Source organism: Aquarana catesbeiana, linkage group LG05 (genome assembly GCF_042186555.1).
Source record: "Aquarana catesbeiana isolate 2022-GZ linkage group LG05, ASM4218655v1, whole genome shotgun sequence".
In the NCBI taxonomy this organism is placed as follows: Eukaryota; Metazoa; Chordata; class Amphibia; order Anura; family Ranidae; genus Aquarana; species Aquarana catesbeiana.
In genome coordinates this window covers 14,213,442-14,232,006 of record NC_133328.1, presented here as the reverse complement: position 1 = coordinate 14,232,006, position 18,565 = coordinate 14,213,442, and the positions used below count along the sequence as shown (strand labels likewise).

Genomic DNA, 18,565 nt, shown 5'->3' with positions numbered 1-18,565 from the left:
AGTCTACAGCTAATCACAGCGCTAAATTCAATTGTAGCAAAAATGCCTTTTTTTTTTTTTCTTATATTACCAAACAAAATAAATCTAACCAATTTCTTTCCTTTCTCCTCTAGGGTTTAAGGAAACAGCCTTCCTCTATGCCATCTCCTCAGCAGGGCTGACGCACGCCATGGCGAAGGCGTGCAGCGCAGGCAGGATGGAGCGCTGCACGTGCGACGAGGCTCCAGACCTAGAGAACAGGGAGGCCTGGCAGTGGGGAGGCTGCGGGGACAACCTGAAATACAGCAACAAGTTTGTAAAGGAGTTTCTGGGGAAAAAGTCTGACAGGGACCTTCGAGCCCGCGTAGATTTACATAATACCAACGTGGGCATTAAGGTAGGTACATCACTGTATAGAACTTGTTACTTTATCACATTCAAGGATGGCAAGACCCTTGGGCTTGTCTCGTAGGCATCAGTTTGACACCAATATGAGAACCTTCTGAGGTTTATATAGAGTCCTAGATTGGCTGGAAATAAGCTTTAAGTCTTGAACCTCTTTCTACAGTGGGAGCCAGCTCCTTTTTATGGGCTTCCTGATCATGTGATCACTAGGAATTACTGTGATCATGATAGGGGTGATTGCCATTGGTCACAGGCTGGGGGGGGGGGTCATGATGGGGTAGGACTGAGATGACCTGTGGTGCTGCTGCTTTCACCATCCAGTCACAGATTTGGGGTTCGTCCAGGACAACCTGGGCTCAGAGGAAGTTGGCTGAATGATTCTGGCATTCAAACTGAAGACATCTCTTGGCAGAAAAAGGTACTGTAGAAGAAGATTAACATTTCTCTTAATGGGCTGTTCAAGTTTTATATTTTGTGTGCTCAGCTTTAAGTGTTGTGACAGAATAACTAACATATTACAGATTACCAGTCTAGATGTGGTAGCTACATTAGTTCTTTTTAGTTTTTTCATTGTCCTAGAGCAGTGGTCATAACACTGTGGGCCCAATGCAGCCCTTTGCTTGCCTTTATTTGGCCTTTAGGACATTTAGTCCCTCCCTGGCACTAGCGAGAAGGCGCCATCCTCCAACTGACCCCCCCCTCCCCCTTGACAGTGGGGCATGGTCCCTCATGCTAACCCCCCTTCCCTGACAGTGGGGCACGGTTCCTCCCGCTGCCCCCCCGACAGTGGGGCATGGTTCCTTCTGCTGACAACACCCCCCTGACAGTGGGGTACGGTCCCTCATGCTAACCCCCCTTCCCTGAAAGTGGGGCACGGTTCCTCCCGCTAACCCCCCTTCCCCGACAGTGGGGCACGGTTCCTCCCACTAACCCCCCCTTGCCCGACAGTGGGGCACGGTTCCCCCCACTAACCCCCCCTTGCCCGACAGTGGGGCACAGTTCCCCCCACTAACCCCCCCTTCCCTGACAGTGGGGCACGGTTCCTCCCACTAACCCCCCCTTCCCCGACAGTGGGGCACGGTTCCCCCCACTAACCCCCCCTTCCCTTACAGTGGGGCACGGTTCCCCCCACTAACCCCCCCTTCCCTGACAGCGGGGCACAGTTCCCCCCACTAACCCCCCCTTCCCCGACAGTGGGGCACGGTTCCTCCTGCTAACCCCCCTTCCCTGATTACTATTGTGGTCTTGGTGGGAGATCTATGGACACAATGGCACCAATAGTTTGTTCCTTGGCAGGACCCCATTCCTGGGGTGTAAATGAATTAATTTGTGAACAGACAGAAGTTTCTGAAACCTTACAAACCAAAGTAACCAATTCCAAAATGTAACGCTTCAGCCAGGAACCCCGGCAGAAGAGAACGGGGTGTCCGAAGTTGGTTCCTGTCTCTGTGTGTCAGTAAACCGCGCAGTCTAATGTGATTCATTGGGGGAAATCTGGCCCTTCTAATCTGTCTCCCTGCTGTTTGGGAAAGCATGACACAGATTATGAAATCATCAAGTGCCGCCTTTGGACCTATTGTGTCTCGGAAGGGGCTTTCTGGGTGACCTCAGCCTCTAATGAAAGGGACGGCCTGTCTGCCATTAGCCGGAGTGATTAAACCGAGAGCTTCTTCTTTTGAGATGTCTGGGATCTGAATGGAGCTCTTATTAAAAACACAATTTCCTCTCTATTATTCAGCTGTTTATTCTGAGAAAGCAAAGTCCCGTTTCTGGCAGAGAGACAAAGCGGCCCCCTCCTCGCTCGCCTCTTCATTTATGACAAGGGCTCAGCTCCTCTCCAACCTTTTTTTCCTGTGTTAAGAAATCAAATGATAATAGCAAAGGCCTCAATCTCTATATCGGTCTTTCTCAACCTTTTTACCCCAGAGGAACCCTTGAAACCATTTTCTAGACTCGAGGAACCCTTAATAAAAAAAAATTCATTGGTGATCAGTGAAAAAAAAATGCCCCTTACATTTGTGGTCATGTGGAATGAGGCAGCCCTTACATTGGTGGTCCAAATGCAATCCCTACGGATGGCTTAAAAGATTGTTGGCTTCATGCAACTGGCTCTACCAAGTGGCATTGACCCCAGAACTAATGCAGACACCTTAAGATGGGAGATCAATCGGCCACAGCTCAAGGAACCTCTAGCAACCTTTGGAGGAACCCTGGTTGAGAATGGTTGATCTATATTGAATATATGGATAAGTAGACAGATATAAGATAGAAGTATATCTAAAACCAAAAGTTTTTTTTTTTTTAGATCCTTTTGGGAAAGGTTACAACAATTCAGGAGTCTTTGCGAATTATGGGGCTTATTTACTAAAGGCAAATAGACTGTGCACTTTGCAAGAGCAGTTGCTTCAGAGTTTTTGTAAATGAGCAGAAGCTCTGCTGACTTCTATCATCCAATCAAGTGCAAGCCAATATGTGTTTTTTTTGTTTGTTTTTTTCTTGTACGTTATTGGGTATTCTTTGCAAAGTAAAGCTTTACCTCATGTACTATACTCTGGAACAACTGCACTCTGCCCGGTCTTTTTGCCTTTAGTAAATCAACCCCTATGTCCCATGGACAGATTGCTGGAGGGGATGGAAGTTGGGCTGTGCTGGGGGAGATGGAAGCTGTACTGGAGGGGACAGAAGTTGTGAGGTGCTGGAGATGGAAGGTGAGGTGGAGGGGACAGAAGTTGGGGGGTGCTTGAGGAGATGAAAGGTGTGGTGGAGGGGACAGAGGTTGGGGGGTGCTTGAGGAGATGGAAGGTGTGCTAGCAAAGGGAGCAGAAGTTGAGGGGTGCTGGAGGAGATGGAAGGGGTGCTTGAGGAGATGGAAGTTGGGGGGGTGCTTGAGGAGATGGAAGTTGGGGTGTGCTGGAGGGAATGTAAGTTACATAGTTGGTACATAGCTGGTAAGGTTGAATAAAGACACCAGTCCATCCAGTTCAACCTAAATGAGTGTGAGTGCGTGTCTACAATTGTCCCTTATCCCTGTACATAGTGTCTCATTAAGATGCTCATCTATTATTATTTTTATGTAAGGTACCCATATAGTGCCACCATCTTATGCAGCGCTTCACACCTACATCGCTACCCTAAAGGAGCTCCCAATCCAAGGTCCCCAACTCACACCCATATACCAGGGTCAATTTTGAATAGAAGCCAATTAACCTACCAGCATGTCTTTGGAGTGTGGGAGGAAACCCACACAGGCACAGGGAGAACATGCAAACAAGAGGCAGGTAGTGTCGTGGTTGGGATTCGAACCAGCAACCCTTTTTACTGCTAGGCGAGAGTTCTACCCACTACACCACTGTGCCGCCTCTTGGGGTGTGCTGGAGGGGATGTAAATTGGGGTGTGCTGGAGGAGATGGAAGGTGTACTGGAGGGGACAGAAGTTGCGGGGAGCTGGAGATGGAAAGTGAGGTGGAGGGGGCAAAAGTTGAGGGGTTCTTGAGAAGATGGATGGAAGTTGGGGGGTGCTTGAGGAGATGGAAGGCGTGGTAGAGGGGATGGAAGGTGTGTTGGGGGGGGACACGGCACTGAGGAGGATAGTTAAGTGTGGTGGGTGCGGCATTTAGATGGAAGGTGTGGTGGGAGTGCTGCAAGGGTGGAAGGGGTGGAACTTGTGATGGGGAAGTAGATGGGGGGGGTGTTAAGTGGGATGATGGTGGGAATGGAAAGTGTGGTGGGAGTGCTGGGTGGTGTGTGGGGGTTGTGAGTGATGGGGGTAAAGAGGTTTCAAAAAAATATTATGAACTAGGAGTATACGATATTGCAAGGAGACACAAATTATATAAAATGGGGAGGAATTGATAGACTTGGTAAATAACAAGTTGCTTGCTAAGATGATGAATGCCACTTAATAAGCACGTCAAAGCCACCTTTTGACTTTGCTCACAATGTTTCCCTTTTTTTCACATTCTCCATCCAGGAAATGCATGAAACAGGAAAAGTTTAAATTGTGTTCTTAATACCTTTTTGAAAGGGTTATCTTGCTTTCAGTACTTGTAGCAGATCCTAATCTCAGACCTAATCTCTAGAAGTGGATAGATTGGATGTTGTCCTCAGAGCTGCTTTTAAGGTTCCCCTCCAGTAATGATGCAGTTAAGTGCGCTCACACAGGTTGCGCTCAGCTCAAGTACGGGATGTTTTAATTAAATGTGTCCATGTTCCTCAGCAAAGTATCATTAGGCAGGACTTTCCAAGTAGAATGCACTAGGGTTGCTAAATTTCTTAATCCCCCAAGGGCCGACCTTCGCTGAGGTGTGTTTGGTCAAGCATGTCCCACCGACGTGAGGGGCACCTTACAGGGAGATGCAGTTACCAGGCAGATCATGGCCTTCTACCGTGCCTGGCTGTATTGTCTCTCCCCTTATTGAACTGTACGGGCAGGCCCAGTGTTCCCAGGGATGGCCGTTCATGTTTCTGCTCATGGAGTGCAGGGAGGAGGGAGGGTGAGAGAAGGGGCCTCCGCTCATTATATTTCTGCAGAGAAATTCTAAAAACAAATGATTTTCAGAGCTAGAACAAGGAAAATGACAGTTAACTCATGATGTGCCCATTGAATATGGATAAACGGCAAGGCCCTGCACTGTTCACCCTTGTTGGTGTTATATTGACCATTTAAAAACTCATAAACCATCTTGTGTTGCTTTGACAATTGAGGGCTTTTATACATTAGCGGCAAACTTATCCTGTGCTTTACTAAACCTTGCACAGTGTTTATGCTAGAGTATAGTCATGGGAGCATTCATCTTTAGCATCTATATGTCTGCACTGTTGCAACTATTCCCCCTGCTCCCAGCGAAGATAACCTAAGGGTTAATGTTAAGCAGGGCTGGTGCAAGGCACACCCTAGGCAAAACCTCACTTTGCCACTCCACCCCCTTTGCCCTGCCCATGTATACCCCACCTTTTAATGAAGCACCCATCAATGCAGCCTCACCAGCGTCCATCAATACAGCCTCACCAGCGTCCATCTAATGCAGCCTCACCAGCGCCCATCAAATGCAGCCTCACCAGCGCCCATCAAATGCAGCCTCACCAGCGCCCATCAAATGCAGCCTCACCAGCGCCCATCAAATGCAGCCTCACCAGCGCCCATCAAATGCAGCCTCACCAGCGCCCATCAATGAATATTTGCTTGCTTCCATTCATTCAGGAGTCGGGACACAGACACAGTCCTCCACCGCTGCTGCTCCTCTGACACTATGTGCGAAAAGAGCGATGGCTGCCTGCTGATGCTGAGACTTAGCTGCTTGCTGCAGATAGGAGAGAGTAGGAACACCAGTGGCTGGGCGTCCTAGGCAGAAGTTCGCCCTGGGCGGTTGCCTAGTTTGCCTAGTGGTAGCACCGGCCCTGATGTTAACGGAATTGGTTTGGGGGTTGCATACCTCACAACTTTTTGAGATGGGAATGAGGGACACCTATCAGCAAATGTTTGCAGGCATAGGACACGCCCCCTGCCACGCCCCCTTAAAGGAGAATTGTACAAAAAAAAAAAGATTGGTTAAACCCACAAGCGCTTTTTTACCACTACTATTCCTTTTCTATTGGCTTTTGGAATTTACAAATGCAGCTATTTAGAGATCAGATGAAAGGTTTAGCGCTGGAAAACACTTTTTGATAGATAAAAAGTGCATTTTATATACATCTATGAGGATCAGACCAAAATGAGGGACACATGAGGAGAAATGAAGGACAGAGGGACATTGCTCCAAATCAGGGACAGTTGGGAGCCACGGGGGCCACATCGGAAATCGCAAGGCCTCACACTACCTGCCTGGCTGGGCCCCCTCCTCCCTTTGGTATGGATGGGCCAACAGCTGTTTGGGCATTTGGACGAATGCCTGGTCATCCCCCGTTTCTGTATGACCGCTTCCTGTTGTCAGTAGGTGCTGGCACTTGCCACATCGCAAGCAATAGTCACAAGACCATTTTTACCATCATAAGACCCCCCACACACACACACACATACACACACACACCTGCAGACCCCACAATCACAGGTCCTGGGTCATTTGGAAGATGCCCTTGTCATCAATAGGGATGAGCCAACCCCCCCCGGTTCAGGTCGCACCAGAACTTGCGAACAGGCAAAAAAGTTGTGGGAACACCGTTAAAGTCTATGGGACACGAACGTGAAAAAATCAAAAGTGCTCAATTTAAAGGCTTATACTGTATGCAAGTTGTTGTCATAAAAATTGTTTGGGGTCCTGCCCCAGGGGACATGTATCAAAAAAAAAGTTTTTAAAAATGGCCGTTTTTTCAAGGGGAAGTGATTTTAATAAGTAAGAAATGACGCCGCCTCCTTCTGACATAATGTAATGTTAGATCTGGTGGAGTCACCCATTTACGTCACCAGGTGGCCCCGCCCTCAGCTTTATAACAGCTGTCAATGCAAAAAGCCTGCAGTCGGCAGGAGCCTCACATGGAGGCGGAGTTATTCCTTTTATTTATGTATTTTTCTCGATCCATCGGCGCTGTGATCGAAGATGGATGGACATCGCGGGACTTTTTTTTTTTTTTTAATAAAGGACTTGTCCCAAACTGTCTTCTGTCATTTTTTACTTTTTTGACACTTTTTTTGGTGAATGAGTAGGGGTATGTACCCGATACCCATTCACATAGAGGGGTCTCTGGGGGTCCCTTTGTTAAAGGGGCATTGTCACCCTGTCGGTAATCTTCCAATGTAGACTAAATGTGGCCTTTTTAACGCACATTAGGCAGGCATGGTCCACTGTCACCATCAAGGAGCCCCCTTCCTCCTAAGAAATGTCATGCAGCTGTTGCTGGCATGAAGACAGGAAGGCTGCAATAGGCAGCAGGACTGAGGAGGGGGATGAAAGTCAATTGCTACACAGTGCTTTAGCAATCTGGCTGTCATCCGGAGTTTCCATCAGCTGTAACATTGGAGTGAGGGTCCACTTTAAGTACTCTTCCTACCTGTCACCACCTCCTTTACTTGGAATAAGATGAATAATCTTCAAGATAATAGTTGACCATTCCATTACAAGCAATGACTTCAGCGAAAAACCATTATCTTTAATTAATGAGGCTAGTTTTGTCTTTTTGTCTAAAGTCAACAGGCGCTGATAAATGACTTCTTCCATGAATGAAGAAGCAGGTAAACGAAAAGCTTAGTCTGCGGAATTCTTCAGTAGACATGTGCACTGCCGAAATTTTTTTTTTTTTCGGGTCATTCGTTATGACCGCAATTCGTAAATTCGAAAGCATAACTAATAATAACTAACTATTAAATGATAGGTATTGTAATTTCCTTTTTAAATTTGGCTGATACTGAATGTAACGAAATCTAATTTATCCGAAGTTACAAATTATCTGAAATAACGAATGCCGCATCTAAACAAATGGAATGGAACAAATTAATAATAATAATAAAGTTATTATTATTATTTATTTGTTACATTCCATTTTTTTAGATACGGCATTCGTTATTTCGGATAATTCGTAACTTTGGGTAAATTTGTATTTTTTTTTTCTTTATAAAATAAGAATTGAAGAAAAAACAGATGATGAATGAGGAGGGGGAGGAGGAAAAGACGGAAAAAAAATAAAAAGGGGGGGGAGGGGTGTGATGGAAGAACTGGGTTCTTCCCAGGGAAGCCAAGGTCAACAGCACTAAGCAGCAGTCAAAATTTCAGGATCTTAATCTTGTGTATTGGAGGAATTCCTCAGAGAAGCAGAAGAGGTCCCAATAAAACCATCTGGACTTGTGTTCCTCTAACTTATCCCGTAGAGCAGAGGTCAGGTCTTCCATTAGCTCAATGCCCCCCACTCCTGAAAGCCATTGGTGCACCGTTGGCGCGAACTGTTGCTTCCATAGGAGTGGAATGGAGATGTTTGAGGAGGGATTTATTATAGTGTTTCCTTGATAAACGGGTAAGGTTAAGTAGGACTGTGGCTGGGTTATCTTGTAGGGAAATATCTGTGAATCGATGTATGAGCTTGATCTCTGGTTGCCAAAAAGGGCACAGGGCAGTCCCAGAAAAAAAAAGTATGAGTGTGCTCGTGTGTAGGCCACAGCGCCAACAGTGGTCAGTTTGTTGAGGGAATAGATTAGCCAGAACCGATAGGGCTCTATACCAGCATGTCACTATTTTATACATGGTTTCCTGGTATAAACTAGAGAGGATTTGCATGAAAAAAGCATTAGTTCCTTTTGGGGTTCAGCGAAGGTGACTTGCAAATCTCTCTCCCATTTTTGCTAAGAATGGGGGGTTTTCAATGGCATGGAGATCGAGCAGAGATTTGTAAGAGGTTGGTAATGACCTCCAGATCGTTCCCCCACCCAAGCAAAGTTCCTCAAAGGAGTGGAGCTTTCGAGCAAAAAGGACCGATTTGGGATACGAGCCAAGAAAGTGCGATAGTTGATGAATCCTCCAGTGATCTAATGTAACAGAAGCCATTTGAGTTCCTAAAGGAAGGGTGCAGGTTGTCTTGCATTCACAGAAGGCTACAGAATATTTAGAGATGTCGTCATTGACGAGAGTAGTGTCTTGCCATTGGTGACTCTTGCCATTGGCGCCTCTTGCCATTGGCGCCTCTTGCCATTGGTGCATCTTGCCATTGGCGACTCTTGCCATTGGCGACTCTTGCCATTGGCGACTTTTGCCTTTGGTCATCTCTGTAAACATTCTGTAGCCTTCTGTGTATGTTGCACAGCCTGCACCCCAGTGGCGGACGCTCATAAGGGGCTCAGGGGCGCCGCAACCCTAATCCATGCACCTGGCCCCTAAACTACATGCAGAAAGCCGGACGCATGGATTTCAATTAGGTTTTTTTTTGTTTTTTGTTTTTTTCTGTTTTTTTAAGCACATGATTAAAACCTGAGGTTCTAGTTGGCTTTAAAAAGGCTGGGCTCGGGATGCAGAGCCCGCCCAGTTGTGACATTAGCAATTTAATATTCGCTAATGCCTCCCTGTTTCTCCTCCTGGCCAATCAGGAAGCGGGTCCTGAGACCCGATTGGCCGCGAGTCCTAAGTCTTGATTGGCCGGGAGGAGGAGCGACCACCAGGACTCGGGAGGAGACGCAGGGGGGGGAAGCTGCCGAAGCCACGACCTGGATGGGGTAAGTGCAGGACTGGCGGGGAGCTTGACGAGTGAAGCGGTGATTGGGGGGGCATCGATCGATCAAGCACCGGGGTGGAGGGTGGTTGGCTGGCTGGGGGGCGCAGGCTGCCACCCCAAGAAGATTGAACACAATCCGCCACTGCTGCACCCCTCCTTTGTCAAGAACTCAATGACGGAAGGTTGCTTCTGCTTGCAACTCATGATTTACCTGCAATGAAAATGAAGAGTTACTATAGAGGAAGTTACTGTACCAACATGTGAAACATGGTAAATGAACAACCTATGCAAGTTAATAAAAGTATGCAAGCTTCTGCATTACTTTCTGTACAGCCCTGGTATTAATAGCAACTGTATACTGGTAATACTTACATGGTTGCTGCAAGGATTATTTTAGAGCTCTACTCAAAACTTTAACTCATTTGAGGCTTCCACGCCATCTCTCTAGTGTTAATCCCTCTTTTAGAATGCATGAGAGACACTGTTGCAAAATCTGCCTGAGCCAGTCTTTATGAATTCCAGGGATTAATTTTACAAGAAAAATCTCAAGTGGGGACCTAAATATAAACTTTCTAGTTCTAATCCCCCCCCCCTATTCTCCAAAAGAATAAACAAATAAAAACAGCTATGCCATGATTAAAAAAAAAAAAAAAACTTTGCATTTTCTTTCTGCAAATTTTAGAAAATTTGATTAAAATGCTGCTTCAGTTTACCTTGCATGGTAAAGTAACTTTTTGTGGATTTCATCTTTGTAAATTGGTAAAAGTACTGCAAATCTAGAGCAGGGGTCTCCAAACCTTCTAAATAAAGTTCACTGCTCTTCCAACTTTAGAGGGGCCAGACTGTGGCCAGTGGGAGTAGAAAATGTCCTAGCATCAGAGGGATTGGACAACGTCTCAGGCTTGGTGGTCAGTGGGAGTAAAGATTAGCACCTGTGGTCAGGAGGAGGAATTGTGCCCTGTCATTGGTATTGGTGGAAATTGTCCTCCATCATTTGCATTACATAGTTACATAGTAGGCGAGGTTGAAAAAAGACACAAGTCCATCAAGTCCAACCTATGTGTGATTATGTGTCAGTATTACATTGTATATCCCTGTATGTTGCGTTCATTTAGGTGCTTATCTAATAGTTTCTTGAAACTATCGATGCTCCCCGCTGAGACCACCGCATGTGGAAGGGAATTCCACATCCGTGCCGCTCTTACAGTAAAGAACCCTCTACGTAGTTTAAGGTTAAACCTTTTTTCTTCTAATTTTAATGAGTGGCCACGAGTCTTGTTAAACTCTCTTCTGCGAAAAAGCTTTATTTCTATTGTAGGGTCACCAGTACGGTATTTGTATATTGAAATCATATCCCCTCTCAAGCGTCTCTTCTCCAGAGAGAATAAGTTCAGTGCTCGCAACCTTTCCTCATAACTAAGATCCTCCAGACCCTTTATTAGCTTTGTTGCCCTTCTTTGTACTCGCTCCATTTCCAGTACATCCTTCCTGAGGACTGGTGCCCAGAACTGGACAGCATACTCTAGGTGCGGCCGCATCAGAGTCTTGTAGAGCGGGAGACTTATCGTTTTATCTCTGGAGTTGATCCTCTTTTTATTGCATGCCAATATTCTGTTTGCTTTGTTAGCAGCAGATTGGCATTGCATGCCATTGCTGAGCCTATCATCTACTAGGACCCCCAGGGGGAAGGATAGTGCCCAGTTATCATAGGGAGATATAGTGCTCCATTGTTGGTGTCAGTAGGAGGAATTATGCCCTATCGTTGGCGCCAGTGAAAAGGAATAGTGCCCCAATTTTGGTGTCAGTGGAAGGGATGGTTCCTCATGTTAGCATCCGTAAGGAATAGTGCCTGGTGTCGGCGTAAGCAATAGTGCCCCCATGCCTTGATATCAGTAGGAGGAATAGTGCCCCTACTCCTTGGTACCGGTGGAAGGAGAAGTGCCCCCACACCTTGGTAACGGTGGGAGGAATGGTGCTCCCAGGCCTTGGTAACAGTGGGAGGAACGGTGCCCCCAGGCCTTGGTAACGGTGGGAGGAACGGTGCCCCCAGGCCTTGGTAACGGTGGGAGGAATGGTGCCCCCAGGCCTTGATAGCGGTGGGAGGATCGGTGCCCCCAGGCCTTGGTAACGGTGGAAGGATTGGTGCCCCCAGGCCTTGGTAACGGTGGAAGGATTGGTGCCCCCAGGCCTTGGTAACGGTGGGAGGAACGGTGCCCCCAGGCCTTGGTAACGGTGGGAGGAACGGTGCCCCCAGGCCTTGGTAACGGTGGGAGGAACTGTGCCCCCAGGCCTTGGTAATGGTGGGAGGAACGGTGCCCCTAGGCCTTGGTAACAGTGGGAGGAACGGTGACCCCAGGCCTTGGTAACGGTGGGAGGAACGGTGCTCCCAGGCCTTGGTAACGGTGGGAGGAATGGTGCCCCCAGGCCTTGGTAATGGTGGGAGGAACGGTGCCCCCAGGCCTTGGTAATGGTGGGAGGAACGGGGCCCCCAATCCTTGGTAACAGTGGGGGGAACAGTACCCTAAAGACCGCATGAAGGCAAGCAAAGGGTTGCAGTTTGGGAACCATTGATCTAGGGGAATGCCAGTAAATTTCTTAAACTGAGAATAATCATGTGATTATAGCCGGTAGATTGTTTACTTTTAACAAGTTTGCTTTGGTTTCTTCAGAATATAGAATGAATGGCTACATTGCAATGGTTTTAAATGACCTGGATATTTTCCCCAGCAAAATTAGATTTCTTCTTTCAATCTGACATTTTTTTAACAATGGTTTTGGGGTCAATATAATGTGATGGAAAATCCTTCCTTGAGAAATTTTTAAAACTACAGTACAAAGGAAGGGTGAAAATACCCAGCAGGTTTTTTTTTTCATTAAAATTTGTGACCTAATATTTTTTTTTAAATCTTTTCAGGTGATTAAAGCTGGAGTGAAGACCACTTGCAAATGCCATGGGGTTTCCGGATCATGTACAGTCCGCACCTGCTGGAGACAACTTTCACCTTTTCACGAAATTGGAAAGCAGCTCAAGCAAAAATACGAAACTTCTCTCAAAGTAGGAAGCACCACCAATGAAGCGACTGGTGAAGGGGACATTTCTCCACCTAAAAAGGCTGTTTCTGGTCACAGTGACCAAATTCCAAGGACTACAGACCTTATCTACATTGATGACTCTCCGAGCTTCTGTCGGATGAGCAGGTTTTCTCCTGGCACGGCGGGGAGGAGGTGTTACAAAGACAAAAACTGTGAGAGCATTTGCTGCGGTCGGGGACATAATACTCAGAGCAAGGTGGTGACAAGGCCTTGCCAGTGTCAGGTCCGCTGGTGCTGCTATGTGGAATGTAAACAGTGCACACAGAGAGAGGAGGTGTACACGTGTAAAGACTAACCTGCTCTCCTTTGTTCATGAACAGATTAAGGAGACCATCATAGGATTTGAATACAAACAGGGTTTGGTTGGCAAAATTGGATGGAGACCTGATTTTTGTTAGCACTTTTTTTGGGTGTACTCGCCCAACTGTGTTTTTCATGATCTGAATTTCATGGGGCGGAGGAGGATTTTTTATTTTTTTTTGAGAATTATCCATTAGTTCCTATTTAAATAGTGGACATTCCAAGTCATTTTTCCACACGGTCATCTCTTGGTCCTTTGTTCTCGCCTGCCTCTGAACATCAAGACGTTGTTATGAGTCTAACAAGATACTCCTGGACCGATGACTAGAGGCAAGAGTAGTATGCATTAGGACAGACGAAAAAAGAAAATGGAGTAACTGGATGAGAAGGGAATCATTCTACTTTCCAGTTTTAAATGGTTTAAAAAAATGCAATTGCAGCCAGTAGGCCACTGTTGATGGTTCCTGCTGTGACACCTTGGTGTTTTTTTTTTTTGTGTTTTTTTAAATGTGCAAAACCAAACAACTTTGGTCTCATACAAATGCTATTTTATCATCTATTTTATGAATTGATGTTGCACCATCACAGATGTAAGATCAATGTACTCTTTAGGGTACAAAGTCAACCAAATCCAGATACCTTTTTAGCACTATCACTGTCTTAAAGAAAAACCACTAGAAAAAAAAAATGTATTTTTCCTTTTGTATAAATATATAGTTTTCCTGAATTAAAAAAAACAAAAAAAACAAAAAAAAAAACCCCTGTGGAGGTTCATGTTAAAGTTCTTCAGGGCTAAACTACGTGAGCAGTTTTAATAATCGGCGAACAAAGTCACTGACAAATGGTTTGCTCAGCAGTTTAAATGAGTCCTAGGTAGGACAGTGGTGCCGAGATCATGGCCAGTCAACAAACTTGCCCTTCTCAGACTTGTGACGTAGCTGGTAAAGGGGTCTCTCAGGTTCAGGTCTCTGATCATCTAGGCACCCATGCCTCCATTCACAGGATTGAGTTTTTAAGGAATCCAAAGGGCCTTTCGATGTTGTCCAAAGGGCCTTTCGATGTTGTCCAAAGGGCCTTTCGATGTTGTCCAAAGGGCCTTTCGATGTTGTCCAAAGGGCCTTTCGATGTTGTCCAAAGGGCCTTTCGATGTTGTCCAAAGGGCCTTTCGATGTTGTCCAAAGGGCCTTTCGATGTTGTCCAAAGGGCCTTTCGATGTTGTCCAAAGGGCCTTTCGATGTTGTCCAAAGGGCCTTTCGATGTTGTCCAAAGGGCCTTTCAATGTTGTCCAAAGGGCCTTTCGATGTTGTCCAAAAGGCCTTTCAATGTTGTCCAAAGGGCCTTTCGATGTTGTCCTACTGACCATTGTCAATGGTCTAAAATTTTGGCCCAAACTGAAAGAGGGGAATTATTTAAATTGGGATGCTTGTTCCAATGACGCCTAAATGGTGATATCCTTGACTTGGCGATATCTCCTTGCTATGCCTACAGGACAGGAAGTTGAGGTAAAATCCCATCAATAGGACACAGATGGCAAAAAAATCCTGACTAGTCTTGTAATTGCTTACTCTACCTGTTTGACCTGGTGACCATTGTCAATGATCGAAAATTTTGACCCGAATTCAAAGGAGGGGAAACATCAATTTGGACGCTTGTTTCAATGATGGCTAAGAGGGGATATCCTTCACATTGGAGATTATTTCCTTGCTTCCTGCTGTGCTTACAGGGCAGGGAGGTGAAATTAAATCTACTCAATGGGACAAAGATGGCAAAAATTTCCTGACCGGGCTTATAATTCATTACTCTACCTAAAATGGGAAAAAATTGCCCTTTATGAGGGCATTTAATTTTACACTTGTATTTTAATCTCCTAATCATCTACCTATTCTATATATTTATTTACCATCTGTTATCTCAATCGAAAGTATAATTTTTAGATTTGGCCCTTCAAATAAAGTAGAGGGAAAAGGAATTTGGGTAAAAATTGGAGGTAAAAAAAAAGGTAAATTCCACAAATACTTCAAAAAGTTTATGCTAGCAGTTCTTGGTAAAATTTGCTCAACCCTAGTTGGAACTGAGAGGTGCCATCAAGAGGTTAGGTTGAATTGCTTGGTAGCATGAGATTAAAATGGCTAATGTTTTTTGGCCCACAGTCTAGCCATAAGGACCTCTATTGGAATACTACACCCCCCCCCCCCTTCATTCTCATTTTATAATCTTAACTGAGACTTTGGCTAAAGGCAAGCTGTCACTTTCAGCCTAATGCAAAGAACGATATACATGTAGTAAGGACTTCATACAATATATGTAATCCTCAAAGCAATGGAGTAAAGGTATAGATACTGTATTATACTGAGAAACCACTAAAAAAAAAAAGACTATGGTACCATTAATCAAATGTGCCAGCTATGCAAATGTTGATCAGTCCTTGCCCAACTGACACAAAGGGGTGATTAACAAAAGGCTAACAGACTGTTTATACAAGGGAATTTCCCTTAGTTTAGTGAATTGGGTGAAGTTCTGCTGACTTCTTCATTTTTACTCGTGTGCAATCCAACTTTTTGTTTTTCATTTTTTTCCTTGCACTTGATTTTTCACCCTATTCCCTAAGTTACCGGAAAAATCCCTTGCAAAGTCAACAGCCTTTAGTAAATGAAACCCCAAAGTCTCTTCTGCCCTTGCTAAGCTGTGAACTAGGCAAATTTTGTATGAAACTAAATAAAGCCCAAAATGTATAAATCTGCGCTATGTGAACAAATGTGAAGAAACTGCTGCACCTCTTTTACAATCTAGGGTATTAGATGTAATAACCAAAATAAAAACCAATTAAATGTGCGCTGTCCCTTTTTTTAAAGTTAAACATCCGTCAACGTAAAAAAAAAAAAATTCATCTTCAGTCCGTGCATAATTTTATATACGACCTCATGCCACGTTTATATCAAATGCTAAATGATATAATACTTAATAGGTATGAATACATGTGGCTGTAGATAATTCATTTTGACTTCGTGCATAATTGGCCACAAGAAAATGAAAAAAAGTCCCCGTGAAATAAAGTCCAAAGTAACGGCAATCCAAAATAATCCTAAAAAAGCAATCTGTTTCTGGATGAACAGAGAAAGAGATGTCACTGGGGATGATAGCATGCTACAGGACCTTCCACCAGAAAGAGTTAATGGTCTCCTTACCAGAGGGAGAGATCCCACACGGGGATCTGTAAGGACCTTTCTGCTCAGCAGCCACTCCTGTTGTGGTCTCCTTAGAAATGATCATCCATGCAAGCCTGGATGCACATGCTCCATGCTAGGGTTTACATATAGAAGGGACCATCATAGTGCAGTAAGTGTGGCAAATAGTTTATTAAAAACGATAAAATACACTTACATTAAGCTTCATATAAACAGCATGCTTCTGCACAACACAATACAAACACAGCCAAAGTGTCCTCACAATGCGTGAAATAACATCATGTGTGTGGCTCCATCCAACACATTTCTTGGTAACAAGCGTCTTCAGGGGGACAGAGGCTCTCCTGGACTTGAGAAAAAAGCTATTCTTGTCTGTTTTCATCATGTGTTCTTAGGGAAGTAAAGCTGCATTACCTTCCTCCAGTTTTTTTTTTATGAACCCGTGAAGAGGAAAAAGCTTATGTCCATTTTCATTATGTGTTCTTGGAGAATTAAAGCTGAGTCATCATCCTCTAGATCTTGGCTCGGACACATGAGGAGGAAAAAGCTAATCTCTTCTGTTTTTAAGTCCATGGGAGCCTCTGTTCTCCTGAAGACGCTTGTTACATAGAAACGCGCTGGGTGGGGCTGCACACTGACGTCATTTCACACGCTGGGAGGACACTCCGTCGGTGTTTGTGCACGGTTTATATTAAGGTCTTCAACTTTTCAGCTTTTCAAATGCAAATTTTTATTATTGGCCCGAAAGGGCTTTTGAGTTGTAGAACTATTGTTGATGATCTTGCCTTTTGTAGATAATGCTTTGACTCCATCCACCTTTTGCAGGTTCTTTTCTTTTCTTATGCTCCTGTATGTGCTCAAGGCTGCCGTGAAAGGCTTTTTTCAATCCCCTTTCTTTAACCATGCTTCCCTTCGCACACTGCACCTCCAGCGCATCTCGCAGCACCACAATCCCTAAGACTGCTATCCACCGCCATCCATTCCAGTCGAGCTTCAGTTCCCCTGAAGACGCTTGTTAGAGAAACGCTTTTACATGAAGCTTAATGTAAATACATTTACTTTAAGCTTCGTATAAACATCACATGCCTGCACAACACAATACATACACAACCAAATGGTCCTCACAATGCGCAAAATTATGTTACGTGTGTGGGTTTTATCCATCACGTTTTTCTGTAATAAGCATCTATAGGGGAACAGTCTCCCGTGGACTTGAGGAAAAAGCTCATCTGTTTTCATAATGTGTTCTTGGGGAATTAAAGTGGAATCTCCTTCCTCTCTAAATTTTTGTATGAACGTGAGGAAAAAGCTCTCTCCTCTGTTTTCAGCCATCAGTCAAGCCTCTGTTCCCCTGAAGATGCTTGTTACAGAGAAACAGGGTGCGCACATTTCGTCTTTTTGCCCGATGGGAGGACACTCTGGCGGTGTTTGTATTGTGTTGTACAGTAGAGTGTGGTTTTTATGAAGCTTAATTTAAGTGTTGAGTTTTTGCCTCAAAATTTTTCAAACCTCAACCTCTGTTGCTCTCCTTGCAAATACAGGATGAAATCTTGAGCTTGTTTTGGCTCTGGCAGCTGAAAAGTAGAAAGACCAATCTTTGTTGTTGTCCTGAAAGTGCCTTAGAAACACCGCCACCCACCACCATCATTTTCAGTCGAGCCTCTGGTTCCCCTGAAGACGCTAGTTACAGAGAAACGCGTTTACATGAAGCTAAATGTAAATACACTTTAAGTTTCATATAAATAGCACAATACAAACACAGCCTGACTGTGCTCAATGCATGAAATGACGTTACGTGTGTGGCTTCACCCATTGTGTTTCTCTGTAACAAGCATCTTTAGGGGAACAGTCTCCCCTGGACTTGAGGAAAATGCTCATGGGGATTTTCATCATGTGTTCTTAGGCTATTGAAGCTTAATTTCCTTCCTTTCTAGAATTTTGTACGAACACGTGAGGAGGAAAAAGCTCATGTCTGTTTTCATCATGTGTTCTTGGAGAATTAAAGTTGAATCTCCTTCCTCTAGATTTTTGTACAAACACATGAGGAGGAAAAAGCTCATGTCTGTTTTCAAGTCCAGGGGAGCCTCTGTTCCCCCTGAAGACGATTATTACAGAGAAACGCGTTGGGTTGCACACTGACACATTTCCCACACTGGGAGGACACTCCAGCTGTGTTTGTGTTGTGCAGGAGTGCACTGTTTATATGAAGGTCTTTAACTTTTCAGATTCCAGATACAAATTTTTGTCTGCTTGAAAGTGCTTTTGAGCTGTAGAATTATTGTTGATCTTAACATTTGTAGATAATGCTTTGACTGCAGCCACCTTTGCTGTTTTTTTGTTCTCTTTTCTTTCATACACTCCTGTATGTACTCAAGCCACCACCGTCAGTTCACGTACAGCTTCTCTGTCCCTGAAGAAGCTTGTTACAGAGAAACACGTTGGGGCAGGGCTGCGCATGTGATGTAATTTTGCTG

At 44.8% G+C, this 18,565-nt stretch overlaps 1 protein-coding gene across 1 annotated transcript in view; it reads left to right on the top strand.

The window, feature by feature from the left end:
- WNT9A (Wnt family member 9A) overlaps positions 1-16,320 on the top strand; it is a 152,828-nt gene extending 136,508 nt beyond the window's left edge. Inside the window, exons 3-4 of the mRNA XM_073629449.1 lie at positions 114-376; positions 12,428-16,320. Of these exons, the coding sequence (XP_073485550.1) occupies positions 114-376; positions 12,428-12,901 (737 nt within the window). The 3' untranslated portion in view covers positions 12,902-16,320. The remainder of the gene's footprint in view (positions 1-113; positions 377-12,427) is intronic.
- Positions 16,321-18,565: the final 2,245 nt, after the last annotated feature.